General features: G+C 33.5%; 1 protein-coding gene across 1 annotated transcript in view; it reads right to left on the bottom strand.

The window, feature by feature from the left end:
- Window positions 1–837: 837 nt before the first annotated feature.
- Window positions 838–20,191, bottom strand: part of LOC111052090 (integrin alpha-4) — a 52,607-nt gene continuing 33,253 nt past the window's right edge. The window contains exons 17-24 of the mRNA XM_039421580.1: window positions 19,890–20,124; window positions 18,561–18,724; window positions 18,067–18,145; window positions 14,995–15,105; window positions 13,033–13,333; window positions 4,247–4,337; window positions 3,385–3,511; window positions 838–2,036 (exon numbers count right to left, since the gene is read on the bottom strand). Of these exons, the coding sequence (XP_039277514.1) occupies window positions 1,953–2,036; window positions 3,385–3,511; window positions 4,247–4,337; window positions 13,033–13,333; window positions 14,995–15,105; window positions 18,067–18,145; window positions 18,561–18,724; window positions 19,890–20,124 (1,192 nt within the window). The 3' untranslated portion in view covers window positions 838–1,952. The remainder of the gene's footprint in view (window positions 2,037–3,384; window positions 3,512–4,246; window positions 4,338–13,032; window positions 13,334–14,994; window positions 15,106–18,066; window positions 18,146–18,560; window positions 18,725–19,889; window positions 20,125–20,191) is intronic.

Raw genomic sequence — 20,191 nt, 5'->3', positions numbered from 1 at the left:
TGGATAGGATGGGTACAATTAGGGCACAATCAGTGAGTTATATTAGCAAGACTTGCGACCTCATAATTAGCAAGTTGCAACATGCCACAGTGCATGGAAGTAAGAAGAAAGATCACAATGAGTTGATGAGAATTGAAGAAACAACTCAATGTTTCTTTAGTATTTTAATAAGTAGTATCTCTTACTAATTCAAATAGGATTCACAATCCAATTTACTATCAAATCATCATTGTAGAAGAAAAATCAAGCTGTTTCCATGATTCTTGCCAACTCTGTATTATACTTTTGAGCCACTCTGTATATCAATGATAAATATCCAATGATATATTAATAAAACTTGTTAATTAATGAATAATATTTTTGAATTAAAACTTTAAATAGGAAAAATGAAGAATATAATTTACATCATCTTTGAATAAGTAAATCTTTTAATTGTATATTTTTTAGGAAAAACCCAGACCCGCTTTCCTAGGAAAATCTTTGAATAAATACATCTTTTAATTGTACATTTTTAGGAAAAAGAACCCAGACCCGCTTTCCTTAGGAAATCATACCCCCTGGTGTTTGCGTTTGCGCCGCTAAAAATAATCGAGTACCGTAGCTCAAGTATATAAAATACCATGATAAATTATAAGTTAACCTACTTCCTGGAAATTTTTATAATAATATGGAGCAAAAATAAATGATGAGATGTGAAAACTGAGATATAACTTAAATGAAGAAACGCTTAAGATTGTATTTTTAGCCTCCATTCTTGGAAAAAGGTATCTATAAGGATATTCTCCCATCAACACTCAAAGCATGATTTGAGAGGAAGAAAAAATCAAATGAGGTGGATCGATCAGTTGATTTTTATTATTGGGCTAAGTTTAAAGACACATTGCACAATATGAAAGTTCAAATGAATAATTAAACAACTTAATGGAGCTTTACACATAAACAACATTACATTTTTGAAATAATTTCAAATACGAGTAATTAATTATCTAAGATAGCATGAGAAAAGATAGTACACACTGGTAATGTAAATAAATGAACAAACTTGGAAATTGAGTAATTCAAATGGAAGAGAAGAGAAAGAGTAAATGGGGATAGGCTATTTGTAGGTGATAACATATGAATCATGCATAAAGAGGGAGCTTTGCTTATCAGGAGGAGATAAAAAATAAAATAGATAATATTAGATAAAAATATAAAAATTAAAATAAAAGCACATTTAAATTTACATTTTTTCACAGTACTAAAAAACTAACCAGTTGACGGTTTTGCTCAAACCAAAAATATAGACAATATCCATCACAATATGCAAGTTCAAATAAATAATTAAACGACTTAATGGAATTTCACACATAAACAACATTACATTTTTTAAATAATTTCAAATACAAGTAATTATCTAAGATATCATGAGAAAAGTTAGTACACACTGGAAAATTAAATAAATGAACAAACTTAGAAATTGAATAATTCAAATGAAAGAGAAGAGAGAGAGAGAGTAAATGGAGATGTGAAGGTAATAACTAACATAAGAATCATGCATAAAGAGGGAGCTTCGCTTATCAGTAAGAGATGAAAAAAATGAAATAGATAATATTGGATAATATAAGAGATAAAAATATAAATATTAAAATAAAGGTACATTTAAATTTACATGTTTTTCACAGTACTAAAAGAACTAACCAGTTAACGGTTTTGCCATAGCCACCTCTCATAGCCACCTGTATTAGAGATGGCTATGGTTTTGCTCAAATCAAAAATATAGACAATATCCATCCTTGAAGAAAACAAAATCTGTAAATGAAATAAAATTAGAAGAACGATTTTTGAAACTATTGATGGGAAATCAAGACTTCATAAGATTTCTTCTTAAATAGGTAATGGAAGTAATGCGGAGAGCAATTCTATCATTATTTATATGCTGATAAAAATGTCTTAATCATGAATTAAATTAACTATGTCAACAAATTTTCCGTGCTAGTCGCTCCAGCATCATTTGAAATATCTTTATTGACTCTGTTCCTCTTGAAAAATTTTGCCTGCAAAACAAAGAATTCACAAGTTAACATAAAGAGTACTGTTTTAATATAATTGTGTATGATTCAGGATTCTTCAGTTTCATATTTTTTTCAATAAAGTAATTATTCGTCGAATATTTCAAGGCAAGATTTCACCTAATGCATTACACATTTTATCACCCTGATAAAATCCAAAATGCTACACAAAAAACAAATGTATTCTTTGAAATGATTGTAATCATTTCCGTACTTGGAGCATTACTCAACACTTTTTTGAAGATTTACAGCATTTTTACTTCAAATATCAAATTTATTTGTTCCTTGTATAAATGCATACATACAGTCACATAATATACACTATAATAAATAGTACAAAAGAACTTGAAGCTCACAAGACTATTGTCTGATTGTGAGCTTATACGGTACAGTATCAAGACGAAGGAAAAATTCAATCACAAAAGGGTAGTAATAATAGTAAGATGAAGAAAAAGATAAAAATAAGCAAGAATAGAACTTTAATCGTGGAAAGCAGTTTGCTACGCAGTCGCAGTCTCGCTGGTATATTTAATCCCTCCTCAGATTGAGGCGGCTCCGCTAAATTAATATAATCTATGAGCTTCAGAATCACATACGGTGGTTAGGAACCCAACTAAAGCTGTGGATCCCTCCTTCACACCTCATCATCAACAACACATTACCAACGAATTTAAATCTCATTTGGATACCACCCTCAATGAAGATATGTTATCGGCGTGAAAGTAATATAAAACATATTTAATTTGTATCCACTAATTAGCACATATCATATCAAAACCTCTCTCATTCATATTCAATAGATGTCTTGAGGAGGAATATTTCCCAAAGCAGACAAAATAAAACCTCTTTTCAAACAAGGTGACCCTACCAATCCCTGTAACTATAGGCCAATTAGTCTTAACAGTAATCTAGCTAAAACAATGGAAAAACTTATAAAGTCAAGAGTTCTTTCTTAAATGAAAAGGAAATGATAAACAATAACCAATTAGGTTTCCAAAGTGGCAAAAGTACATCTGATGCTTTAATAGAATTTACGAATACCCTCTCTGGTAAAATAAATTGCAATATGAAAACTATTGCTGTCTTTCTAGATATCCGAAAAGCTTTTGACACAATACCACATAAATCCTTTCTTTCTTTTCAGCACACACCACCATGAAGCCTGTTTTTGTATTTTATTAGTAATTTATTTTTGATTGTGATTTTTTTTTATTTTGATTTATTTTATGTATATATTGTGTTGAATTGAATATAATTATTGATTGATTGAATTGAAGGAGACTTGATTTATTCACGTTGCTTAAGATGTATATGAATGCCTTGTATAGCTTACCTTGTATAATCCGTAAGTGATCAGTATCAACAAGACAAGACTAAGAACGATAGCAAGAATGAATGGCCAAATTGGACTCTTGTGGATGTTGATGGATATAGGTGTTTCAACGGCCGTCTCCAGATTTCTGAAATTCAAAAGTAAAAATAGAATGATAGTTAACATTAATTTTGCTGTATAACTAAGTAGATCAATTCCAAGTTTGATTCACAAAATAAATAATATTATTGAAAAAAAAATTAAAACCAGCACTTCGTTAATTTTTTCAATTGAAAACTATGCAGAATATCGAGTCTCATCTATAGTATGTTTTTCTTTTGTTTCTTTCCTCCGAGAACTAGTTCAATTGGAATCAATCGTGGAGAATCTGATATCAACCCAGTGAATATTTTATTGTGATTGACTAAAAAACAAATTTACAAGTTGAGTACACCATGAATAGGAACACAAATACCTTATATTATAGAAACTAATGGATACCTCATTGAACTTGTTTAATGTTAGGAAATCTTGAATGCTGATGTTTTGGGAAAATGGCTGTTGGTTCTTCTCATGTTATATTTTTCGTCTATTTTCTATGGTTTTAATATTCTTGTACACAGTAAGATTTTTCCTCTCTTCAGAGTTTTATTATTTTTTATTGACCACTACTGTGTCTTCTATGTTCTATCGTTCACAATGTTTTGCATCTTTAACCGCTTAGATATCCTACAACTATGCATTATTCTATGCCTTAACGTAGAAATTGTACAGTCCTACATGAAATGAAGAGGGGTAGCAAAATTTTCAGAGAATCTATTTTTCAGAAATTCTTAAATCTGTTTACAAGAAAAAGCAAAGTACAGAAGATAAACTTACTTACCCATGCAAATGGAATTTTTGCCGATAGCGAGACAGAAATACACTTGCTCTGGTTATGAATTTTCTCGTGCCATCAGTACCAATCAAATAATCTGAAAAAGTAGAACTTATAACAATTTAAAAGTTCAAGAGGTCATGATGCAGGTTTACTCACGAATTAACAGTAGTTTGTTTATCATTCATTGATATTATTAATATTTATCTTATATAGCACTTTTATGCAAAAATACTTTTTCCTACAGTTACGTTGAAAAGTGGCCATTGCTGCACTGATTACAGAACGCAAAGAATCACTTTTTCGCCACACTTGGATGTAATGAGCTGGTTTACGTGCGTCATATGGTGGCCGAAAGTGATTGTTTTCCGACCAGGCCGGTAAAACTTTACGGCCCTAGGGCTGTAAAATGACCTTGAATAACAGCTGATTCTGATTTGATATGAACGGGTTTACAAAATAGTTTATGAAACAGAATCAGTTTATGCTTCTAGAATTGAATAAAGTATTTTGCAATAAGATACTATCATTTCATTTGGATGAATGAAATACAAATAAGATATTATAAACTACTCAAATTCAATTTTCAGAGTATAATAGAATCTAACCTCAAACCTCATAGTACTGCGTTTATCACAAAACCTGGTGGATAGTTTTGGAACTACTTGGGCAATATCCATGGTGCTGAACGTTTTAACAAATAGTTTATGAAACAGAATCAGTTTATGCTTCTAGAATTGAATAAAGTATTCTGCAGTAATATACTATCATTTTATTTGGATGAATGAAATAGAGGTAAGATATCTTCTTCTTCTATATAATAAGAGAGAGTGGGGTTGTGTTTGTTCGCATCAAAACATGTCAACTTGTGGATTGCATACCGGAAAAACGGGAATGATTTAGATCTCCAAATTTTGAACATAGATTCTAAAAATATCAATCTCGTGCACTGGAAGCCCAAATTTCTATTTTCCTTCTAGATTTTTCAGAATATTAATGTTCAATTCATCTATGCTACCGTAGGCTAATTGAAGTTCCATAGCCCAAAGTGTGTATTTTTATCAGCAGGTTATAAGACTACCATTTACGAAAGTCTAAGTAGCGCAGCGGTAAGAAGCTTGCTTACGGAGCGATGGTACCTCGGTTCAAATCCCCCGATGCTTCCCATTTTTTTGTTCTTAATTTTTTCCCTCGAAACGTATTATTATCAATTATTTTTTGAAGGAATTTGTTTTCATTACTATTGAACTTGGATTTTATCAAATAATTATTTTCAATGTAAAATTTTGCCACCAGTACAAATGAATTGGACATAGTCTTGATGCTGTAGGCCTATAATTTATTGAATTTCATAAGAAAAACATGAATAGATCACAATAAAATGAGTAATAATTTATATTCTTCAGTTATAATGTAGGCTACTATCAGACACGAGTTCCCAGTGAAACGAGTATTTTAGGTATTTTTTTGGAATTGGGAAAACAAAAGGCTGCCTGATTCAAATTGAGGAGGATCCTAATAGAACTAAAATTTATTGATGTATTGGAAAAATCAATATGATTCTGTGAGGTTTCCGAGTATTATGTATTCTTCAGTTTTCTATACTTTAATAACTAGATACTAATAACTATACTAATAGCTAGAGCTATGACCTTCCACTTTTGTTTTCGGAACTGCTTAATAAACAATTGTTCTCATATATATTGTTTATTTCTCTGTGTGGCGAAAAATAGCGTTCGCACCACGGGCAAAAATGTTTTTCCGGCTCTCAATCTTTTCTAGTCCTCGGCCTACGGCCTCGGACTTGAAAACCGATTTCGAGCCGGAAAAGTCTCATTTTCGGCCCTAGGTGCGAAATATACTATTCCGCTCTAGTGCGGGAAAAATTTTTCTGCACTCCAGATTTGCAACATGGCAACGCAAAATATTTAGTAGGTTATATGGAGCAACAGTGCAGCAAAATCAAAATGAAGTTGGTAACAGTGACTGCTGTGGCTGCTATAGTGAGCAGAGCTGCAACGAAGCACAACGCGCTAATTATTATTCATTATATATTATAACCAAGGACAACGAGGACTTTAGGATTTTAGGATTAAGGTTTTTATCAATAATAAAATTACACAGAAAAACATTTGATGCATTTCAGGCAATTTTACCCATAATTACCCACTTTTCATATTCAATGGTAACTGTAGGAAAAACTTAATGTGAAATAGGTGCGCAAAGTTCCTCTGCTGCATTCAAAAAACCATTCCGCCCTCGCCTACGGCTCGGGCGTAAACGTTTCTTTCGGTGCAGCAAACTGTCACTTTGCGCACTAGTTGCACAAATAACTATTTCTAACTCGTTGTATAATCACTTTTCGGCCCAGATTCTACATTATACAGGTTCATCCACCAATCATAATAGAGTATTTGAAGATATTTTTAACTTAATGAAACGTCATGAAATATCCTCATTTCAACTTGAAAGGTACTTTATTCAAGCATATAATATTAGAAAATATTGCAATAGAAACTTAATCTTCTTTTTCTTCTTCTTCTTCTTCTTCTTCTTCTTCCACTTCTTCTCCGTCTTCTCCTTCATTTTTCCTCTTTCTTCCCATCTTCTTTTCTCTCTCTTTCCTCACTCTCTCTTCCTCTTTATCCTATCCTTCCACCCTCTTACTCAGAATGAACAATGAAAAATATTTTATTTTGTTTCAAAAAAGCTGATCTCCTGATCATCAATAATTTGATTCAATTATTGGAACTAATCTTAATTATTATTATTATCTGAATTCTGGATTGTTGAGATGTTGAGGTGAAGATTTTCAAATCAAGCTTAAAAAATAGTTATTTGTATATCTAGAGTAAAAAGTACTGTTTTTTCTCCCCGAGGGAAACGTTTGAAGCCCGATGCGAAGCCGAGGGCAACAATTTGTAACCAACCTTTTATATGAGGCTACCCAAATAAAGCTGCTTAGCACTATAGGAAGCTATGCTGGTCATGAGGTCCAATGAATTTTGGCAATCTTGGTTGAAAGAAAAGAACATAGCCAAAGTCCGATTGAATATTGTATATTTTTTATAAGAAAATAAAATATACTTGAATATTCATAACAGCTTTAAAAATAATTGAGTTATATCATTTTTAATATTTAAAATAAGTTATTTTTATTTTATTTCTCTTCCTTTCCTTTTCACTTTCTCTTTTCTGCCTTTCTCTTTTTCAAATTCTTTCTTTTTCTATCTCTATTTCTCCATCTCCTTCTCTTTCTCTTTCACTTTTTCTATTTCTTTCTCTCTCATTCTCCTTCTCTTTCTCGATTTATTCTTCTTTATCTTTATCCATCTCTCTCTTTCCCTTTCTCTATTTCTTTCTCTTTCTCTGTTTTCTTTTTCTTTCTCTGTTTATTTTTCTTTCTCTCTCTCTCTCTATTTCATTCTCTTTCTCATCTCTTTTTGTTTCTCATTTTCTTTTTCTTGTGTCTCTCTTTTCTCTCTCTCTCTTTCTTGTTTTCTCTCTTTTTTCCCTTTCTCTCTTCCTTTTTATTTTTCCCTCTTCCTCTCTCTTTTCCTCTCTTTCTCATTTTCTTTTCTCTTCTTTTAGCAAAGCGCGCGTGACCTAGTTTTAAAACGGGAACGCGATTAGGTGCCACCCAGACTACTTGACACCTTGACTACTTGTCCCCTTTTAAAATCGTTTTTAGGGGACAAGTTGACGTGAGCCATCCCCGTCTTCTTGTCTCCTGTCTAAAGGGCCCTACACACCTACGGATTTGGCTCGCGGATTTGGCCTGTCTTGGCCCGGCTCGGGAGAAATCCGTGAGTGTGTAGGCAATTTTATTGCGAGCCGAGCCGAGCCAAATCCGTCCAGGGCTACTGGCGCGGCGCGGCTCGGCTCGGGCGAAATCCGCGAGTATGTAGGCTCTCCCGGCCGGGCGCGTGTAGTTACCAAAAATCTAAATCGCCTGAAAATCGAGATAGCAAAATTTTGATTTCAGATTCGGATTCAGCGCCCTCAGATTAGTAAAATAGTTCGCGGGAACTCTAAAATAGTCGAAAATACTAAATCTGTGATCACTTTAATGTTATTAATGAAGAATTCTATTTCTATGAAGAATTTGGTTGAACCTATAGCAAGAAAGTATTAGTACTATACAATAATAATACCAGTGTTTCCCCAAAATTTTTATTAATTTAGCTATAGAATAAACATATTTCATTTTTTTATTCAATAAAAATGAACTTATTTTTATATTATTTTTGTCTACTTGTGTGAAATTTTATTGAGGAAGCTGAAATTGAATCACAATTTATTTGTCTCTATTTTTACAGGATAATATCGAGTATGACAACCTTTTTCTATCAATGAATTGTCATAGTATTTTAAATACTATATTACACAAGATGTAAAAAGTTCTATACCGTACTTATGGGGAGCTGGTTGAGGCTTTACAGTATTAAGTATAAAGGTTCAATTCTCTTTCTACTGCTACGCTGTGTCAAATTAAGAGTTGGTGTGTGTCTGTGTGAGAAAGAGAGAGAGAGAGAGCGAGAGAGAGAGAGAGAGAGATTGATTGATTGATTGATTATATGCTTTTATTAGGGCGGAATTAGGACTCCTGGTCCTCTCTGCCACACAACCCTAATATTATAGAGAGAGAGAGAGAGAGATTGATTGATTTTATTGATAGTGTGCTAGGCATGTGGAACAGAGCTTTCTGCTATCTTATTATTATAGCAATTAATCTGTCATTTTCCAATTATCTACTATTTTTTTTCTTAATTGCATGAATACTAGTAGTTCTATGAACAGTAGACCTTGCGCTCAGTAAGTTACATTGACCTGTTGTTATGTTTTCTAAAAAATTAATAAATAATTTATCAATTAAAAATGTCTAATTTAATTAAAAAATTATCAATTTAAAATGTCTAGAAAAATCCTAAATGAATTATAGAGCTTTCTGTCCTATCGTACCGTGACGTGCCGTCCCGGAATGTGAGTGTGAGCGCTGTTATCAGGTCTGGCTATCAGGTCTCAAAGATGCGGCAGAAGAAGTAATCGGAAAAAAGAAAAAGGTCAAAAATGCTGAATGGTTTGATGATGAATGTCTACAAGCAGTGGAAATTAGAAATCAAGACAGACTGGTTGCAATGCAGAGAAAAACAAGACTTGCCCATGAAAAGTATAAAGAAAGCAGAAGAGAAGCAAAGAAACTCATCAGAGGTAAGAAAAGGGATTTTCTGAAGAAGGAGATGGAGAAAATAGAGAGGCTGAAAAGTCAAAATGAGGTTAGAAAATTCTACGAAGCAGTAAGAAAGTTGAGTAAGGGATTCCAGCCAAGAATCAATATATGCAAGGGTGAGAATGGCTCTCTTCTGACAGAGGAAGGTCAGGTTCTGAACAGATGGGCTGAGTGCTTTGAAGAGATTCTTCGTGGAGATGACGAGGTGAATGAGGAGTGGGCACCAAAGTACCAAACTGCCGAAATTGAAGTGGAAAGTCCAACTCTAGAGGAAGTGGAGCAAGCCGTTAGGAGGCGAAGTAACAATAGGGCTCCCGGTGGTGATGTCATACCAGCTGAACTATGGAAGTATGGCGGGAAAAAATTGAACAGCATGCTCCATAAATTGATCATGATGATATGGGAAAGAGAGACAATGCCCTCAGAATGGAACAATGGACTTATATGCCCAATACTGAAGAAAGGGGACAAACTAGATTGTAAAAATTATCGAGGCATTACACTCTTAAATGTGGCATACAAAATCTTCACCTCAGTCCTCCTGCAAAGAATAAGTGCATATGCGGAGGATATTATAGGAGAATACCAGTGCGGCTTTAGACCTGGAAGAAGTACCACTGATCAGTTATTCAATGTTAGACAGACAATGGAAAAAGTTATGAATTTAACATAGATCTACACATGCTATTTATTAATTATAAGCAAGTATTCGACTCAATAGATAGGATAAGCTGCTAGATGCACTTGGTTCTATGGTTTGCCAAAGAAGCTTATAATGCTGACAAAAATGACATTTATGAGAAGTCAAGCTAGGGTTCTAGTGGCAGGAAAGTTGAGCCGAAGTCTTGACATTGTCAAGGGCGTCAGACAGGGAGATGCCCTGTCAGCTGTTCTCTTCAACTTGGCTTTGAACAAGGTCATGCGGGAGATGGACCCAAGAGGCACAATAATATATAAATCAAAGCAAATTCATGCCTATGCTGACGATATCTTGTTGGTGACCCGGAATCTGGCTACACTTAAGGAGACGTTTTTAAAGATAGAGCAGGAAGGAAAGCCACTAGGACTTAAGGTGAACGAATCTAAGACTAAGTATATGCTAATGTCAAGTGTGCAGGCCCGAAGAAGAAGAAACGAACCAGTTAGGATAGGACAGTTCTTGTTTGAAAATGTGAGCAGTTTCGTTTACCTAGGCACAGAGCTGAATGTAGAAAATAGAATGTCTGAAGAAATAAACAAACGAATAATCAGTGGTAATAGAGCATATTTTGCAAATGTTAAAATAATTTAGTCCAAGCTGATAACACGTGACACTAAAATAAAACTCTATAAAACAGTAATCAGGCCAGTAGTTACATATGGCAGCGAAGCATGGACATTCACTGTAGCCGACACTTAGAGTCTTTGAAAGGAAAATCATCCGAAGAATTTTTGGACCAGTTCGGCAAGATGAAACATGGAGAATAAGAAGCAACAGAGAGATAAACAATATCCTCCAAAACCAGGACATAATTCGTTTCATCAAATCACGAAGAATCAGCTGGCTGGGACACGTCTGGAGAATGGAGCAGAACAGACTCCAGAGACAACTACTTGAGGGTGAAATTTTCAAAGTAAGAAGAAGAGGGAGACCCAGGAGAAAGTGGCTGCAGGATGTCGAAGGAGATCTGAATAGAATGGGGATACGTGGATGGAGAAGGATGGCGAATGACCGGAACGAGTGGAGGCGAGTGACGGAGGAAGCCAAGGCCCACCCAGGGCTGTAGTGCTAAGAAAAAAAAATTACACAAGATGTAAAAAGTTCTATACCGTACTTATGGGGAGCTGGTTGAGGCGTTACAGTATTAAGTATAAAGGTTCAATTCTCTTTCTACTGCTACGCTGTGTCAAATTAAGAGTTGGTGTGTGTATGTGTGAGAAAGAGAGAGAGAGAGAGGGATTGATTGATTGATTTTATTGATAGTGTGCTAGGCATGTGAAACAGAGCTTTCTGCTATCTTATTATTATAGCAATTAATCTGTCATTTTCTAATTATCTACTAGTTTTTTTCTTAATTGCATGAATACTAGTAGTTCTGTAAATAGTAGACCTCGCGCTCAGTAAGTTACATTGACCTGTTGTTATGTTTTCTAAAAAATTAATAAATAATTTATCAATTTAAAATGTCTAGAAAAATCCTAAATAAATATAGAGCTTTCTGTCCTATCGTACCGTGACGTGCCGTCCCGGAATGTGAGTGTGAGCGCTGTTATCAGGTCTGGCTGCAACTGTCTACAACGTTGATGGAAAGATACAATTTTCAAGATGTTCAATGTTTTTGAACGGGTAGTATTATAGTCAACTGTCTACTAACGTTGATGGATAGATAAATTTTCAAGATGTTCGATGTTTTTGAACGGGTAGTATTATAGTCAACTAGACAGCTGATTTATGATGAATAATTCTATAGTCTGATTTTTACGGTAATATTGGCGTATGAAGGAGGCTTCTTTTTCCTTTCATAGTATCCTTGAAATGCAAAATTTCCAAAAACCTTGTATATACGTCGACGCGCAATTTAAAAAGGAACATACCTGTCAAATTTCATAGAAAATCTATTACCGCGTTTCGCCGTAAATGCGCAACATAAAAACATACAAACATTTAAACATTAAGAGAAATGCCAAACCGTCGACTTGAATCTTAGACCTCACTTCGCTCGGTCAACTATTTTGTTCATGATACTATCGTTTATTTTGTTTAATCATCTGGATTATTTCTAATTGCATTAATACCGTTTTGTTCATGATACTATCATTTATTTTGTTTACTCATCTGGATATTTTTTTTAATGCTGTTAGCATGCAATGACGCATGCAATTAATAATCCACTCGACAGCTGATTTATGATAAATAATTCCATAGTCAGATTTTTACTGTAATATTGGCGTTAGAAGGAGACTCCTTCTCCTTTTGTATTATATCCATAAATGTAAAATTACAAAAAACCTTATATATACGTCGACGTTGTGATATTTTACTACAATATTTCAATGTGTATTTGTAAATTTGTTCGTTTTTATAGTCCAACTTGTGATATTTTACTTATTATTGACGAAGCCTATTGCTTACATTTTTGTAATGTTGCTTTATGGCCAATAAAATTCTTGATTCTTGACGCGAAATTCAAAAAGGAACATACCTGTCAAATTTCATGAAAATCTATTGCCGCGTTTCGCTGTACGGTAAATGCGGAACATAAATATAAACATAAAAACAACAAACATATAAACATAAAAAGAAATGCAAAACCATCGACTTGAATCTTAGACCTCAATTAGCTCGGTCAATTTAGATCCATGGTTACTGAAGGTTGAAAGTCCAGTAGATAGGTACTGTAGAGAACCTAAGTGAAACAAAACTGTATGCAATGGTTAGTCCTAGAATTTTGGATCATTAAAATAGAATTTTCTTTAAACAAGAAGTAGACCTCGCCATATCAAACTTATCACAGTGATGATTTGGTGTGACAATAATTTTGACATTACTTTGAGGAACAATATATTTTAACAATGAACTTACCAAAAACTTTATAAGACGATCGCATTCTAACTTCGATTGTTGCATTTCCATAAAATAGAAAATTAGAACAAGAAATGTTCACACACGCTATTGTAATTGAGGATTCGGTAGATTGTGACTGGTGATTGCAGTCAAAATTACTCTTCATTACATTCTTAGCAGACGATTTGAGTTTCTCGCTCAGCCCTCTTGTAAAATCCTGATTAGGTAGACCTGTATCATTCCATTCAATAAAGTACTTTTTTATATTTTCATCAGCGTCACTTGAGCAGGGTAATTGACTGCCATTGGATAACTGTAGCTGCAACAAGACAGTTTTTCACATTTTTAATAATCTTATGCGCTGAGACAAAAATTACACCATTGATGAGTGTATATCACTTTTGTAATTTCCTATTATTCAGTAGAAACAGCAGTAGGCCTACACTATGAGTGAAAACAGTGCTTAGCAACTATGTTAAACTTTCCTCACGATTCAGTTTACAACACAGGTAAATTCAATTTAAAAATTTCAGCACAATCATGGCGGGAACGATTTTTTTTTTCAATTTAAAGGTATAGGCTATAATGTGATTTGAACATGAAAAAGGTTTTTGGGAAATCATTTGCTAGAATATTTGGCTAGTTTTGGATTTATCCTGTTGATTCTCACCTAATCATTGACTTGATTTTGAGCTTGTGAGAATAAATAAATATCATACTCTCCACCTAGTGATAAAGTATACAGTAGGCCTACTACCTCTATTACAATACTAGCTGGCCCGGCGAACTTCGTACCGCCAAATTGTTAATGCATCTCATAACAAACTTTAGCTGGATGCACACCTGATTAAGCACGATGCGGCATTTTGCATCCAGTTGCTTCTTGCTTATTGGTTTGAATGGATGAAGAACTCACACACACAGAATTGGACATGGCGTGAAACAGTGTGATGAGACAATCTCCTTAAGATCAACACTTTGTATCACCAAGCCGCGCCTCCTTAGGTGTGCTTAGCTTAAATCTGATGCACTATATTTTTATGAAAATTATCCAACAATCAGTATCTACATTTATATCTCAATATGGACTTCCTAGTATGTGCTTAGTTAGTTGTGCAGCAGTTTGTATATTTAGCTATAGTTGAATGCAGCTTGCTGGGAATTGAATGGTTTATCTCGTTGCTGCTGATTTTCCCGTGCATATTCTAAATTTACAGCATTTCGAGTTCTACGACCCAAGTTTGGACGTATTTCGTACCGCGGCATTATAATTAGAATTAACTTTTGTGAATCAGTAGAAAGAAGATAGATTTTCTATTGTAAAACAGATCTACCGACGGCTGTTGGATGACGCAATGATTTCTAACAGCTGATTTTTATTTTTATTTCTGTGTGTGGCCAGCTCACAAATCTTCTCCCATAAGGATTACATGTGAACTTTAAAAGACCGTAAAAAATAGTCCTGAAGTCGGATTATAAATTTGATAGGCCATAAACCTGGTCCTGAACATACGAACACAACTAAACAAAAATCATCAAATTCGGTGCACACATAAAATGGTTATTGAATGTCAAAATTTGAGGCTCGATTTTTATTTATATAGATGTACGTTCCTAATAGCTCTATAATAAATTTAGGGTTGATGTTGTTTTCCATGATGAAACACTTTATAATAAAATTGATGCCTCTGAGGCTGATGAAGCTCCTCCTCACAAGTGAACTGCATTCCACATTTCTCAACCAAAGAATTAAGTATATTCAAATAAAATATTTACTTTGAAAGAAAGTGTCTTAACGAGAAATTTAGGGTTCTGCGATATGATACTAAAATGTAAAATATGATACTCGAGGAACCCAACTCCACATTTCATCTGTAATTGAATTTTCGTCTTATAATTAAATCCAATTATTATTATTTAATATGTTTTATTAACATTATATGTATCATTATCATCGCCATTACAAAAAATAGAACTCACTTTGCTCTGAAGAAGAAACATTGGTATTCTTTCAGCATCGCTGACTATCACAGGAATAGGTACTGTTATATTCACGCTAACAGTCAACTTCATTGGACTTTTGTTACTCACCTGCAAACATGAGAACACTTTTAATATTCAAGCATTCTGATAGGGCTAGTTGAAGGTTAATTATAAAAAATACTAGTATTCTTATTTTATTTAAGACATATTTTATTTATTGATAATTTTATTACAAATATTTGTGATGAGAACTTGAAAGTGTCAGGCATTATAACCCATATATCAGATCATGATGCTCAGCTATTTGAAATTCTTAATGTTAGTAACTTTCACAAAAAAACAATAAGAGGTCTCAGCAGGAGATTTGACGACTGTAATTCCAATATATTTTTCAAAGATTTAGAGAGCGTCAATTGGATGGATGTTTATCAATCTTCAGTAAGTGATAAGTATAATGCATTTATTTCAATTTTTTTCATATTATTTCAACATTAATTTTCCAAAGCTATTTATGAATGAGAAGGAAACAAATAAGGATAAATATTCGAGCAGCGAGGTCATTAGGAAAAAGAGAGACTTATTAGAGCTTGAAAGAATATTTAGAAATACAAAGAGTGATGATTTAAAAGATCAAATTAAAACTAGAAAGAGAGATTTGAGACAGGAAATAGCAATAAATAAACAAAAAGTCTTTGACAATAAAGTCGCCAATGCAAGAAATAAAAATAGAGTTATCTGGACGATTGTTAACGATAATGTTGGTAAAAACAAAAATAAAAACTCAAATTTAAGTGTTATAGATAATGGAATTCATGTAACAAACCCTCTTACTATTAGTAATATATTTAATGATTTCTTTGTTACAGCAGTAGATAAGTTTGTCATACCAAATATTCCTGATAGATGTGAACCTGTTGAAACCCCGATTTATCCAAACTGTCAATCCACACTGAGATTCAGATTCAAAACTATTTCAGAATATGAGTTAGTAAAAATAATAATGTCATTTGAAAATAAACTTTCTTCAGGGTCAGATGACATCCCAATTACAATAGTTAAAAAAGTCTTGCCGGCAATAATTAAACCCCTGACTCATATAATAAATTCCTCCTTGATATCGGGCCATTTTCCAAACATTTTAAAGGTAACCAGGGTTTTTCCAATATTTAAGAAGGATGATGTCAGAGAACCTGCTTGTTATACGCCAGTATCTATTTTATCAGTATTTTCTAAAATTATTGAACGTGTGGTGTACATGCAGCTAATAGAATATTTAGAAACAAATAACATTTTGGACAAAGAACAGCATGGTTTTCGCTCTAAAAAGTCCACGATAACGGCTGGAGTCGATTTCATTAACTCTATCGTAAATGCAATCGACAAAGGGGACAAAATTGTTGGCATATTCTTGGATATGACTCGTGCTTTTGACAGTGTGAGGCATAATGTTTTGATAGATACGTTGAAAACTCTAGGTGTAAATGGAATAGAACAGACATGGTTTGAATCGTACCTGAAGGATAGACAACAATTTGTTGAGATAGAGCATATTGAAGAGACGCATGCGCTGCAATATAAAATCAGATACCGCTCTGACCTGAGGAGTCTGAAATATGGTGTCCCTCAAGGCTCAATATTGGGTCCTTTATTGTTCCTGTGCTACATCAAAGGGTTGCCTAGGGTGGTCCAGGGGAAAGCTGCTGTTTGTCTCTATGCTGATGATGCAAACATCATCTTCTCGGGTGAATCCATTGAAGAGATTGAAGCAGCATCCACTGTTGGCTTGTATTCCATTAATAAATTTCTAAATAATAGGAATCTTCTTTTAAACGCCAGCAAGTCTATTGTAGTTCCTTTTTCTACAAGGCAAAGAGTTAATCATTGGTCCCCAAATGTTGAAATAAATGGCGAAACCTTAGAATTAGTGGATGGCACAAAATTCTTAGGCCTTGATATTGATAGCAGCTTATCAAGGGATAAACATGTTTCTCAGGTTGTAAAAAAGATATCCCCGGCCTTTTTGCTTTGCGGCAATTGACAGATATCTGCAGTATACAGACAATGGAATCCCTGTACCACTCTTTAATACATTCTCATCTGGCATACGGACTTGCTATCTATGGAAGTACAACCAAGAGTAACCTTGATAAGATACTATTACAACAAAAAAGAGCTCTCAGAATAATAATGAAGTTAAAAAGATTAGACTCAGTAAAACTCGTTTTTCCACAGTTTGGAATCTTAACAATCTATGGGCAATATATTTTTGACGTAGTCATGTACTTTAAAAAATGCTCGTCAACAGGATCAAGAAACGAAACACATGGCTACAACACCAGATTTGGGAAGATCGAGGAGAGGCATAGATTGGATTTCTTCAAGAAAAAAACACTTTTTATGAGGAGAAAATTTTTCAATATACTTCCTAGAGAGTTGAAAGAAATAGAGGAGGTTGAATACCTACAAAAAAAAAATTAAAGGAATATTTGGTGGGACTATCTCTATACTCTTTGCAGGAGTATGTCAATTTGACTGTAAGATTTTAGAATCTTGTTTTTTATCAGAATTTTTGACTTCTGTATGTGTAAAGGATGATTTTGTGACGATATTGATAATTATTTTTGTAATTTGACACTGTTCAGATGTATTTTGTGCATTTTGATGAATAAAGAAATTTTCAATCCAATTCAATAAGACACGTCTAGTTTCGGCTTAACGTTTTGGCAAGTTTAGCAGAAGCTAGTGTCGTTTCTAAAATAGAATTCTTCTAAAATAGAAGGGTACCAGAATTCTTTGTAATTGAATTTTTAGTAATAGATGAACAATTACAGAAAGGCAATTTATGTTGAAAAAAAATTATTTGATAATTATTACAAATATAAAATAATTATTCTCTAATTTTCCAATACCCATATATTATATTATTCTGTGAGACAATAATATGCTCAAGGTAAAGAATATTGAAAAGGCACATAACAAATAAATCTCAACATATCATCTGAGATTTTCCAATTTATAAAAATATAAAGGATATGCAACTGATCACAAATTCAATTAAGCTACACTTACATCAAATGTGTGTTTAAAATCGTTATTTGCCTCATCATCTACAGCCTTCGAAATGATAATTTCTGGTGGATTTGCAAAACTGTAAAATAGAGAAAACTTGGAAAATTAACAACAAAGTGGTTGTTATGATTACTTGATAATTCTGGTAGCAACAAATAAATCATCAGTATGAAACTATTTAAGAAAACTCTAGAAATGAAACAACGATAATTCAAATTCAACTGAACTATTTTACCCTATACACATTTTGGATTATAAGAGTTATTTTTGCATCACAAAGTATAGTCAATCTACAATATTAAAATAAATAATTGACTAGTTACTTTCGCTAAATTTCCAATACTAGCTCCATTTCCAATGCCAACCTATTAGCATTTGTATCCCGCCTATATTACTAGAGGTGTCAGTATGTAAGATTGTGCCCTTCACTAAATTGAACCTCATATTTAGAACTTTCTGAGATTTTTGAAGGTAGTGAGTTGCATGTATCTTACCCAGAGATGAACAATGGTGTATCAACATTTACAAATAATTGGAGTGATGAATCATTATCCCTGATATCTAACTCTTTGCTCGCGCTTGATACAGTAAAATTGAAAATTAAATCATCCACATCTTCCGTCAGATCACTAGTGGATACATGCAGAATGATAGTCGGCTGCAAAATCAAATACATTGAATTAATTGCATGGGTCAGGATTCTCTTCGAATAGTTTAATTTTCAACAAATAGTAGCCATATATATAGTCTCATCACCGATCACATTTTTGAGGAAAAACTCAGAACCAATCGAATTTTCTTGTTCGTGCAAGAATTCTGGAGTGTTGGACAACTTAAATACAACTCAACTACGTACCTTATTCCTAAAAAAAAATCTTCTTACCCTGGAGCTTTCGAAAGAGCGCCCAAAAAACCTTAAGGTTTTTCCTACATGCAGCTCCAGGGTTAGAGCGTCGACTTTTTTATACAAGTTGGCCAATACTCCAGAAACCTTGTACAGATAATCAAGTCAATTCGAAATTAATTTCAGAAATAGCATTTTTTAGTTCCTGGTAACTGACTAGCCTATCCTGAAAAAAATACAAGAGGTCCGGGGGCTCTCCCCGGAAATTTTTGAAAATATACCTCCAATTTGGTACGATTTCTACTTTAAAACTAACATTCCACAATTTATTTTTGTGTACAGAAGGCTATTATTATTATTTCGCTTGAAAAGTTCATGGGCGTATGTTTTTTTATGAAATAACGAATAGAATGTAATCGAATATAATTTTATTAGAATTCAATGGTTCAAAAAAAAAAATAATAAAAATAATAGTAGCTGTAAAACTTATTAGTTTGTAGAACGTTTTTACAAAAATTAGCTTTCGATGTCATATTTTCTTTATATTACCTTTTTCGTTAGGGCTACTCTTAATTATCAAGAAATAGAAATAAAAAAATGAAGAATCTTTTTTTAAAAAGGGGAACTTCCCCTTTTTTAAAGGGGGTATTTTTTATTTCTTGATTATTAAGATCAGCCCTAACAAAAAAGGTAATATAAAGAAAATATGACATCGAAAGCTAATTTTAGTGGCTGATCCGGCTACAAAAAATATTCAGGTCCCATTTCGGGGGGGATACATCCCCATATACAAGCACCCCCCCCCCTGGATACGTCAGTGGAGTCGCATGTGATGTGAGTTGAAGGATCATTCGCGGCCTTTAATACAGAACGCATTTCAAGAGAATCCAAATCGAGTCAATGTTGTTCTCTACATGTATACTTATAGATCATGTTACAAGCTACTCCTATTCACTCAAAAGAAATAAGAATGTATCACCTCTTCATTCCTTTCCACATTTCGAAAATTACAATAATAATCAGTTTTTGCAGCTTCTGTTTGGGTAAGTACTTGAGTTAGTGCTTTGCATCTTTCGTTTCCCTCAACATATTTAACACTCAAAATCGAAGGCATCTTGATTTCCAACTTTGTTGATAATGCCATGTCCTTCTTGTTGACGATTTTTACTTCGATGGCTAAATTCTTATTACCTGCTGAATGCATGTAACTGGATCTGAAAATTAAGCAAGAATATTATCAACAGTATTACTTATGAATTTTGGGAACAATGCAATTCAGAA

This window comes from Nilaparvata lugens, chromosome 2 (assembly GCF_014356525.2).
Source record: "Nilaparvata lugens isolate BPH chromosome 2, ASM1435652v1, whole genome shotgun sequence".
In the NCBI taxonomy this organism is placed as follows: domain Eukaryota; kingdom Metazoa; phylum Arthropoda; class Insecta; order Hemiptera; family Delphacidae; genus Nilaparvata; species Nilaparvata lugens.
This window is presented reverse-complemented; position numbering and strand designations above follow the sequence as displayed.